This window comes from Solenopsis invicta, chromosome 8 (genome assembly GCF_016802725.1).
Source record: "Solenopsis invicta isolate M01_SB chromosome 8, UNIL_Sinv_3.0, whole genome shotgun sequence".
Classification (NCBI taxonomy): domain Eukaryota; kingdom Metazoa; phylum Arthropoda; class Insecta; order Hymenoptera; family Formicidae; genus Solenopsis; species Solenopsis invicta.
The window spans coordinates 21762090-21774251 of record NC_052671.1 but is presented as its reverse complement, the minus strand read 5'-3'; the positions used below and the strand labels follow the sequence as shown (position 1 = coordinate 21774251).

General features: G+C 34.9%; 1 protein-coding gene across 1 annotated transcript; it reads left to right on the top strand.

Moving 5' to 3' along the window:
- The first annotated feature begins 5329 nt into the window (after positions 1 to 5329).
- Positions 5330 to 5692, top strand: LOC120358574. The gene has a single exon (XM_039453168.1). The coding sequence runs from the start codon at positions 5330 to 5332 to the stop codon at positions 5690 to 5692; it is 363 nt and encodes a 120-aa protein (XP_039309102.1).
- Positions 5693 to 12162: the final 6470 nt, after the last annotated feature.

Genomic DNA, 12162 nt, shown 5'->3' with positions numbered 1-12162 from the left:
ATTTTTATTGAAACATTTTTCTGTTCTAACCTAAGTGGATGTACTTAATTTAAAAAAGTTTCAATGAAATATGTAACATTTAATCTCAAAGAATTAAAGAGAAAACAGAAATGAGAATGTTTTATTAAAATAAAAAATTTTTAAACTACAAAAAATTGGCGCTGCTGCTTTACATTTTATTTAGACGACAAAGAATGCAAATGCTAATACGCCATTGCACTTTGAATAATTCAAGTTTCGGTTCCATCGCTGAATCTCCCACAGGACAATTGTTATCATTGCGCGCTCGTATCAAAATTAACTCATGACGAGCATTAACTATCACATGTTTGTAATCTTCACAAAATCCCAATAGCACGTTAAGCGGTACACAAAAATTAAAATATCCATCAAATGTTTCTATTCTATCCCCATATGGAAATCCAGCATGTAATAGATTTCTTATGTTTAACTCCGACATTGATACATAAGTTTTCATCATACTAGTCATTCCAACATTTCTAGAGCGATCAATCTCCACACCGTTGAGTTCATAATGAATTTCATCAAACATGTACCCCACACAATTAAAACCAAGCAATGGCGTATTAGCATTTGCATTCTTTGTCGTCAATCTTCCTTCGATGTATAGAAAACTTTCACACAGTAACGTATATAAATCTTGCTGCTGTATTGGTATCCTTATCTCATCGCTATTCCCAAATGTCGTGTTAGCATACGGATTATACGTGTGAGTCTCCATCTTGATGATGCGATCGTCAAAGATCGGTTCACCTTTAACGTTCAAGATATCAACCATTTCGTACAGTAAATCCCAATGATTTCAAAAATTGTATGTTTGATGCGGTGAGTTTCCTTTTGCCAGACAATTGAATATTCTTGATTGGTGTCGTCGTCGTCGTCGTCGTTGTCGTCTCTTTGTTATAACTTGTGTTTCTTGATTGTTTTACCTGCTCGTTGGACACGAGTATGTCACGTTATCGTCTCTTTCTCCGTACGTGCAGTCTAACAGTGATTTCCTCTCCGCAAAAATCGAGCAATCGACCGTCTTGATCCACAATGCGAATCGTTAAGTCTGAAATGCTCCGTGCGATGACTGGAAGGTAAATGATCTGTGATGGCGTTTCCGATATCTTATATCCTGGTGGCACCCTCGGTGAAAACTCGTGTATCGTGTGCACGCACTTATCGTTGCTGTACGCCCCCGTGGTTACGTTGCATTCTATGCGAATAATATTACGTTGATAATATTTATCGGTGCATCTGATTCATGCCACTGTTGAGGCTCTAGTATACGACTCGATGAAAATCCTAGCAGCGAGCCAATGTTATTGGGTTTGGTAAAATTTATTTGATGGGCACAGTTGACCTCACTCTTCATCGTACTGTTATTCGCGCGGATCATTATCGGGAACTCTCCTTTCTCACCGTCATCGAACACCATATCACCGCGGACAACCGGCGTTGCAATTGAAATACCATCGACATCAAGATGATGAGATTGTAAAATTGCACGTTTCAGATACTTGCTTATGTCACGCAGTTCATACGATCCTTCGGGAATGATAATTTCCTTATCATCCTTGTCATAGTAAAATTTATTATTTGATGAGTTTACATTAGGTATTGTGTAGTAGGTTTCAAAGTCTGTCAAGCCGAGCTCGTAATCATCGTCGCTCAAATCTATGGCTGGAAAGTAGCTTACCGCGAGGATGCTACTTTTGCCTGTCAGTGTAAACGTCAGTGACATGTCTGAGCGAGTACTGAGTTTCAAGCAGTGCAATGTCAATTTTTAAACTGATCTTCAACGGTTTGTAAAAATTGCAAACAAAGTTGTCCACAATTGTTTTGATTGTAACGTTGATAAGCCATGCGATTGTACTCAATTTGTGTCACGTTTAGATATCGCACCAATTCTCTCGGTGGACGAATGTTACCAAAACTGTTAAAATATATAACGTGATTCCCTCTCTTTGCATACGCCACCCAATGAGTGCCAGGTCCCTTAGCATTGTCCAAATTCACGATACCGCTCTCGTTTCTATATATTCTATCTGTTGGTAAGGTGGTACGCATGAAAACACCTCTGAAATATGGAATGCGCATACGGTTTGCCAGTTGTTGCAGTTGTACGTTGGTAGTCGCACCTTTTGGCATTTTTAATTCTTCTTTTTGACGTTTCTTTTTTCTCGAGATTCCTCGTCCGTGCTTATATGGAGCAAGATAAACTCCACCATCTTCTATGACACGATTATGGCGTTTCAGTTTTTCCAGTTGACGCTGTGCCGCTTTATTATCGTTAACCACTTTTGCGATTCCCGCCGCTCCACCAGCAACTGAACCAAGGACTCCCAACAACGGTAGAATTGGTAGGAAACCACCGCGTTTCGCCACCGGAAGTATTCGTTTTTTCGTCGTTGCCTTCTTTTTCTTCTTCATTTTTGTTTTCAAACCCATGCCGAGTTTTGTCTTAGCCTTCATAGCTGCCCAAACGGTTGCAGCAGCAGCTCTCTCCCCGAGAGACAAATCTTTCGCAGTAATGCGTTTTCGCGCTTTTGTTGCGAGTATATCGTCGGCCACGTGTCGTTTAGCGAGATCTTTGCTTTGCGAATAGGCTATACCGTACTCACAACACGCCGCGTCCAACGGAGTAATGCCTCGGTCGCCTCTAGTCAATCGCTTTTCTAAATGCGTTCCCGGACCGTAAAACTGATATCCGGGGATATGCAATTCGAAAGGAAGTGCATTTATCGCGCTGTTCAATAAGCCACAACCCTTACGTTTCTTCGAAATTCAACACAATTTTTTTATCAATCGTTAAACTGAGTATGTAGCAGTTATCCAACACAAAACGTTTTGTATACTGAGCTCTTTCGCTCAACGCGCTTCTATAAATAGGTCAGCTCTCGGTATCGTTTTTTCATTTTCTTTTTATCGTTATAGAGAGAGAGTGTAAGAGAGAACAAATATGCGGTTCGTGCGACAGTCGCAGGTGATTGAAGTGATAAATTTTGATGATAAAATACAGTTAATGTCTGAGAAAAAGATACGTAAGCATGGAAACATGTTACCGATTTCTATACGCGGTATCATCTGTGGTCCATCAAAATGTGGCAAGACAAACGTGTTGATAAGCTTAGTAGAAAGTCCACATGGTGTGCGCTTCGAGAATGTATATGTGTACTCAAAATCAATGCAACAACGAAAATATCAATACTTGGAGAACTTATTGACACCGATAGATGAAAGTGGTTATTTTACATTTTCCAACAACGACGTCGTTCCACCGAACGAGGCGCTTCCAAATTCCATTTTTATCTTTGATGACGTGGCATGTGACAAGCAAGATGTTATAAAAGAGTACTTTGCAATGGGTCGTCACATGGATGTTGACAGCTTCTATCTCTGTCAGACGTATGCAAAGATACCGAAACATCTTATACGTGACAATGCGAATTTGTTAATCTTATTCAAACAAGATGGTACCAACCTCAAACATGTATACAACGATCATGTAAACACCGACATGTCGTACGAAGATTTTTGTGAATTGTGTAGTACTTGTTGGCAACAAAAGTATGGATTCCTAGTAATAGACAAGGATAGTGCGCTTAACAACGGGCGATACAGAAAAGGATTTAACGATTATGCGGTACCGTAACGTGGTTAGTTGTTGACGATACGTTAAGTAAGCAACGTTTCTCCTCCAACATGAACAACAACAACAGTATCGAGGATCGTGAGAGAATAGCAAAGCAGATTGCAAAAACGAGCGATTTGATTCGTAAAAAATATCATGCTTTGAAAACTGGTAAAATAGAGAACGATATAGCGTTGGAGAAACAGTTTAAACCCATCGTCGAACCTCTAAAACAGATTGTTGAAAATACTGAGAAATCTCAACCAATTAAGAACAATGTCAATTTTGTTGAAGACACCGAGGACTCTCGGCCGATTAAAAGAAAAGTCATTGATGTTGTGAAAAGAAAAATTAAGAAAGAAGTCAATGTTGTGAAAGATGTTAAGGAAGAAGCTAATGTTGCGAAAAAAATCATTAAAAGAAAACATGAGTTTAGCGGTAATAGTGATAGATTATTTGAATTAACACCACCACGAAAGCAACGCAAGATACAATTGAATGATGATTATGACGACGACAAGGACACCTTGGATTCATCAACGTTCAGTTTTGAACCAACGTTTGAATTTACACCGATAAAACCGCAAAACCCACCACTACTACCATTCATACCGGAGGAAGAAAATGTAAAAATGAAATCTACATTTGAAACGTCTGTCAGAGAGGCTTTGCAACTACCAGAAGAGCGTGATGTGTTATATAGTCAGCTGGGACCATTGGGACGAAAGTACGTGGACCTACTCTTTGCTAACAACAAATAAAACGAGGTTGATTATGTGTACTGTGTATTTTTCGGGAAAGATGGTATGAGGCTCGGAGACAAACGATTGACATCAACAAAGATGACAAATTAATCATAGGTAAAGTAAAGTACTATGGTACACCAGGATTATACGAGTTGATTTTCAAGAGACTTCCCGATAAAGCTATTATTACCGAGGATAACAAACAAACGTATAAAAATATACTGTTAAAAACGAATGCTCATAGACGTAGTTGGAGCGCCGATAATCCCATCATGGGTAACAAGGGATACAAATATAAGCAAATCATCGCTCCGCTTATGGGTACAAAAAAGGGTAAAGGCGTGATATCATCCACCATGAGGTTGACTGATAACAAAATCGATTACGTTCATTAGGACGATCCTAACGAACTAGTGGACCGCCTTCGATTGCTCGACGCTTCTCGTCGAGCTGGCAACAACGCTCATAATAATGAGATTCTGTCAATAATCGAAGAACTTTGCGAGGTTGGCCTTATTATAAATTAAAACCGCACGATACAAAATCATTTAGTCAACGTCGAAATGCCAATAAACAAGTTTGGAATATCACTCGGAAAAAGTGGAGCGGAGCCATACTACCAATGGAATGGATCACTTAGAAATTACGTGCGTGACAATGCTCTTTGCGTGATCGACTTTGATGCAAGATCGCGCAAGATTCGACGTGTAGCTCTACCTGTGGACGATGATGATGCTGCAAACAAACGATACGTGCAACAAAGCATACAAATTTTGATAAATCGACAGGAAAAATTCGAAAAGAGGATGATAGAGTTCCAAAATAATATACAAACTGCGTTACATAAGCTTGAAGTAATGACGCTTTTTTCTGATAAGACAAAATAGAAGAGAGTAAACATCATATCTCTGCGTCATTCGTGTGTTATACATCGTGATCAAACATGTCTAAGAAGAAAAGTTCCAAGAAACCACGGCTGGTGGAAGAACTGCATGCCCCTGCAAGAAAAAATTTCCCGCGAAGACATGTCATAGTTTACGGATACGATGATCTGTGGCAGGCAGATGTGGTCGAGATGCGTCCTTATACGCGATTTAACAAAGGTTACCACTGCATTCTCACCGTTATCGATGTGCTGAGCAAGTATGCATGGGCCGTGCCGTTGAAAACTAAAAGTGGAACTGAGATGGCTACAGCGATAGCAAAGATAATTCGAGGCAATGGAAGATGTCAAAAAAATTTGCAAACCGACATGGGAAAAGAATTTTACAACGTAAACGTGCAAGAACTTTTGAAAAAAACATGACATTAATTACTATTCTACATACTCTGTAATGAAGGCGTCGGTAGTCGAACGATTCAACCGTACGTTGAAGAACAACATGTGGAAACAGTTTACACTCAATGGAAGCTATAAATGGATCGATTTGTTGCCACGTCTCTTATCGGAGTACAATATGAGGAAGCACCGAACTATTGGTATGCGACCCATCGATGTTACTCCCACAAATGCTGAAAAATTCTTAACCACGGTGTACAACCACCCTAAGATTGCCAAATCAGCGCGATTCAAAGTGGGTGATTCGGTACGTGTGAGTAAATTCAAAACAACTTTTGAGAAAGGTTACACACCAAATTGGATGATGGAGGTGTTTAGAATCATCAAAGTGCAGAAAACAAATCCTGTGACGTATCTCCTGGAAGACTACCGTGGAAAACCTGTTGCCGGAGGATTCTATGAATACGAGTTGCATCGTGTCGCTAATCCTGATGTGTATTTTGTTGAAAAAGTGTTGCGCAAAAGAGGAAATGAGGTTTATGTGAAATGGCTGGGATTCGATAAATCACATAATTCTTGGATACATAAGGATAGTGTGTTGTAAATAAATTATATATAAACATATTATTACATTATAAAGCATTTTGTGCTCACATTTATTAAAATATATAAAGATATGAAATACAAAATGAGTTGCTTATTTCTAAAACATATGTTATAAAAAATGTTTTATTTATAATATTTGCAATATTTACAAAAATTAATGTTTTATTTGTAATGTTCGCAATATATACATACATATTATTAAAAAAAAAAAAATTAAGTATTTTATTTATAATGTTTGCAATATATACACATTATACAAATTAAGTGTTTTATTGAGGTATTTTATATCGAATATCGACACGACGATGGTGTTTGATTAACTGTGTAAAAATTAAAGGCACTTTAGTATTAAAAAAAAAATAAAAAAAAAATAATTAAAATATTATATATATGAAAATTTAATAATAGATGCAAATAAAATATTTAATATAAATTATTATAAATTATTATAAATGTAATTTATTATAATAACTTAAATAAATAATATATAATAGAATTGGTAAAGGAAAAAAAACATAATAAAACTTAATTTAATTAAGAAATGCGGTCGTAAGCGGTCGGGATCGATCGTAAGAGAGAAGGAAATCCGCATACAATGCGTACGATGGTGTTTTGCCACTTCAATTTTAAGTATTGGGTTACACTGACGAGCGCCTGACAGCTGTACGACGCTTTCTTTACTTGCTCTTCTGCTATACACTGACAAGAGTATTAATTGTTCAAGAATCGTTGGAGTTTTTTTTGCTACATTCTGTTGATATCAGTAGAATTAAAAAATGGTTTTAAAAAAATGATTGCAATTACTATATAATTTCAATTATTTTATAAAAAAATTTTTTTTTTATTTTATTATTTTAGTAAAATTGTTATATTATTAAATCGCCGTTATCACGGTTGAACTTTTTAACCCTTAAACACATCGATCCTGTAAAATACCGATCCTGTATTTTTGATTAAATCGTGTCTAAAATTGAAAATTGATGTGTTTCATTATATATTTCGGAAAAACTCCTTTTTCAACAGCATTTTATAGTATTCCAACTTTAGACAGAGTATGTGCGAGTAACATCCGTAAACCGACCTGTTCGAACGTATTTTGTCCAGCTCTTTTATGTAAAATACTCACTAAAAAAGTTTCACTTACACACTATATGGGTCGCATTGACCCTAAGAAAACTTTGCTGCCGTGCTGTTCGAATTCTAGTTGACCAAAAAAGTTGATCAACCATATCAATCGAAAGAGGAGATTTCAAACTTTTTTTACGTCTTGATCTGAACCTCCTATCTCATTCCGTCTTTACATAGCAAGCGTTCAAAACTTCATATGGGGTCTCTCAGACCCACTTACGTGTTTAAGGGTTAAGTATCTTAAAAACTAAACAAACTAGTAATAATTTATTTATTTATTTATTTATTTAATATTCAAAAATATTTTAACATTTTTTGGAAATTTATTTAAATAAATATAATTGGTTACATTGGTGAACTTGTTTTTAAATGTATATATTTTGAACGTTTTGTATTATTCTTCTGTAACCACTGCGGCCACCACGTCTTTTGAAGCTCCCTCGTTCATTTCTGTCTCCGCGACCACCGCGGCCTCCGCTTCTCCAGCGGTTATCGCTTTTCCAGTGTTGTCCACGTCTGCGTTGGCCGTGGCGATAGCCTCCTTTCTTCCATCGAGCTGTAATTGAATAAAAATTTTTAAAATTTATTTTTTAAATTTATAATTATGTAGAGGCGCGGTCGCGACTCGCGCCTATGTACAAATGTTAATTGTAATTTAAAAAAAAATTTTTATGAAAGTTTAATTAAACATTTTAAATACGTTTTTTAAATATTTTGCGTTCCGTCTGGGCGTATTCCTGAGGTGCGGCCTGCGTCGCCTGAGTCGCCTGCGACGCGACCTGCGACGCGGCCTGCGACTTGGCCTTATGTGACGCCTGCGAAGACACCTGCGACGTAATCATGTGTAATTTGTCAGTCTTCGCGGCCTTCTTTACAATCCGCGAAGACTGCGTTGTATATAATAATTTTGGTGGTAGCGGTGGCGGTGGCGGTGGCGGTGGCGGTAGCGGTTGCATCGATGATTTTTCAGCTTCTCTTAAACAATCTTCTTCAAATTCCATTTCTTCGTTCATTTTGTTTGACATATGCAACGGCAAAATAACAAAATAAAGAAACTACGATTTGCAGACCGTCTATTTGCTCTTTACCGATTAGCTCTTATTGGTCCGAGAATCGGTGAGTTCTTCGATAAAAACTTTTGAGATTCAATCGTACGATACCCCATACATTAATTAAATTTAAACTTTAAAATATAAACTAGAAAGATATTCGACCGATACAAGTAACATACAATCTAAACAAAAAAGCCTGTTCGGTCATAGTTTTTTAGTGCTTTTATGTACTTGTGATTCGGTCATAGGATATTAGTGCTTTTATGTACACGTGTAATTTTATATACTTTCTCAAACTTAACCAAACTGCGCGCCGTTACTTTTGGTCATATAACACAGTTATAATCAAATAAGAGTTAATATCACTCATTGCATGGTTAAGGAAATTATTATGAGAGATGCATCGGATAGTGATTTTTACCGGATAGCCGGATACCGCGATAGTATTTCCCAACTGTACATTACTCTACGTAACGTTTTCACAATTACGTATTAAATTTAATTACATTAAATAAAAAACATCATTTTTAAAAAGTGAAATGTTATTTATCTTTAAAATATAAGTCATAATACAAAAGAAAATTCAACAAACAGCTAATTAATTAAAACATTCAAATTATTTAGTTACGTCGCAGCGACGTGCACAAGACGTATTTTCTGCGACTTTGTGATCAAAACAGCACGTCTCTGTTACGTCCGGTGCAGGCAGAGAATTGTTTAGATATTTAACAACATAACAGTACACGCGAATTAACACAACCAATCACATAGCGTTTTTAAAATTAATGATTTTAATCCAATTCGTGTCAGGTTAATGTCATTACATGTTAAAAACGTCCAATTAGAACTTAAAATAGAACGCGACATGCGACATCATTAACCCGCTTCAAATTAAAAAAGATTGCTCTGTGTATAAAGTTTTATATCGTTGAGGGTCGCTGATTAATTTTATCGATTGCATCGATTAATATGCGTTATCGTTTCGGTAAAATTTTTAGCTGCATTCATGCGACCATGCATTATTTAATTATCTAACCTAGGAAATTTGACAATCTGTGCGCGTATGTGATGCAGAAATTTCTACGCTAGATAACGAATTGGTCTTCTTTGAACGCTTGTCGACAGCGCAGCGGCAATTGTCTGTATACGGTAAGAGTTAATTTTGATTATTTTTTAAATTTAAATTAACACAATTAACTTCTATCTTATAATCTTACAGCTCAGTTTTCTTTGGAGAATATTAGAGCAACACACAATACATTTAATCAATAGGCGCGGTCGCGCCTTTGCGCCAAGTCCAGCGTAACAAGTTCAGTGCACTGAGCGATCTAAAGTCACTCTAGAGGATCGAAAACATCTTCTAAGAGATAAACACTTCAAGTCTTGCTAAGGTATATTTTTTTTTATTAATGTGAAAATAAAAATAATAATTATAATAATAAAAAAACGTGTGATATCAGCACTAAATTATTTTTTCCAAAAAATTTAAAAAAAAGCGCCTGTGTTTGTACGCGCGTTTAAAAATCTTTATTATTTTTAACCCAAATGATATATATTAATATTTTCTAAAAAATCTCTTATTCAAACCTAAGTGGTATTTACTTAAACTAAATATCTGTAAATTGTGTAATCCAAGTGGTAGTATCTGTATTTTCATTGAAAAATATTTCTATTTTAACCCAAGTGGTTGTATTTAATTATAATAAGTTTCAATAGAATATATAACATTTAATTTAAATAAATTAAAAAGAAAAAAGTCCAATCTGAGAAAATTTTATTGAAATAAAAAATTTTCAATTTACAAAAAAATGTCGCTGCTAAATAGAAAAAGCAATAAGAAAAATTTCGATACAAAATCTAATTGCTACTATCTCTGTATTGTCATTGAAAAATCCTCCAACCCAAGTGGTATTTAATTGAAAATAAATAACATATTAAAATTGTGTAATCTAATTCAACCTAAATAATTTATATTTATATTTTAACAGAAATGAGATAATTTTATTAAAATAAAAAATTTTTAATAATCTTTATTTTTTAAATAAAATCCAAGTGGTGGTATCTTAAGTTTAACTTATAATGTTACTTAAATGTTAAAAAAACCAAAACTTATTTTGCAAATTGCTTTTATAACGCATATCTTACAAATGTTACATTTATTGCATTCTTTCTTATGTTTACTAGCCTAATAATTTAAATTTTAAAATCATTCTCTAGTGGTTTTTAAGATTACTGACAAATCCAATGTAAAAAATCATATTTATTAAAAAAAATTGACGTAAAAGGTTAAAATATTTTCGAATATAAAATAATATTCGTTGTTTACAAATTTTTTAAATAAACTTCTCTTACGCATGTTTCCACCTAAATAAATTATTACTATTTTGTTTAGTTTTTAAGATACTTAAAAAGTTCAATCGTGATAGCGGCGATTCAATAATATAACAATTTTACTAAAATAATTATTGCTTCATTTTAGAGAGTGAGTTCCAGTTGTGCACAGACTCGATCGGACACCACCAATCACGTAATCTAATCTAACTCAACCAACTTTAATACTCTAGGCATCGGCCGCTATAATTTGTGGTATCCTATTGGATCTGTGCGCAACTGGGACGGTCCCATTTTATACGGGGTGTTCTAAAATTAGCTGAGGTTTTTTATGAGCGAATTTTTCAAAATATTCTAAGTCGAAAAATATAATATAAAAATAAGCTAAAATATTTTTAAATATATAGGGGAGATTGGGGCTATTCGGAAAACGGGGCAATTTAAAAAATGGAAATATCTTTTTATGGATACATATTAAAAATTTACTTTAAATACTGTAAACGCGTTCTAATGTAATGATGTTGCTAACAAAGTTTTGTTGGCAACGGCGTCATATTGAAGTCAAGGCTGTAAAAATGTTTTTTGCGACATCGAAGTAATTTCTGACAGTCGGCATTTTTTCAAAATTAAAGTAAGATATATAAGATTCTTTTTGAAAACTTTGAATGTATCGTGTCCAGTTAAAAATATTTGAAACATTTTGTGTTTACTTTTTGCTGTGTGATGTCTATTTGTCTTAAGATGCTCATACGATACTGTAATAAGTTACGACATTTTAAGACTGTAGAATCAATGAATATCGGCCGTTAACCTCTTCCGTATTGCTTAAAATATGAAAAGTTAATAAATTAAATATTGATTTCATTCCTTACGTAAGAAATGAAAAAAAATCTGATTCCGTAGGTTTATTTGAAAATAGAGATTAAAAAAAAAAAAAGAATTTGTTCAAAATTAGTAATTTTTTAATGTTATAATTATTACATAATTACATAAAATTAGTAATAGTAACAGAATCGTATCAGCATCTTAAGACATTACTTACAACCACTAGCCAACGACTAGGTACAAGTGCGCGCGCCGGACCTGAGCGCCGCAGAGCAAAGAACGCTTATTCGTTAACTTTAACGTGTTCTCCTGCTGAAACTACTTGTCGCACGCAATTTTGCTAAAGGAAAAAGTTGTTTCTTTTATCGTAAAGTATAACGTCTTGTACTCCGATTGCGCGAATTTTGGGACACCCTGTATATCCTTTTTTGAATAAAACAACGTCTTAACAATAGCTTTTTACATTTTTTTCTTCTTAAAACATAAATTTCACGATATTCCCGAACTGTTTTCGAATTACCCCGGGCTTGGGGCTATTCGAAATACTTGGCATTG

Excerpts from the sequence above, each read along its gene's own strand:
- LOC120358574 (XM_039453168.1), top strand. The coding sequence starts at position 5,330 with ATGTCTAAGAAGAAAAGTTCCAAGAAACCACGGCTGGTGGAAGAACTG.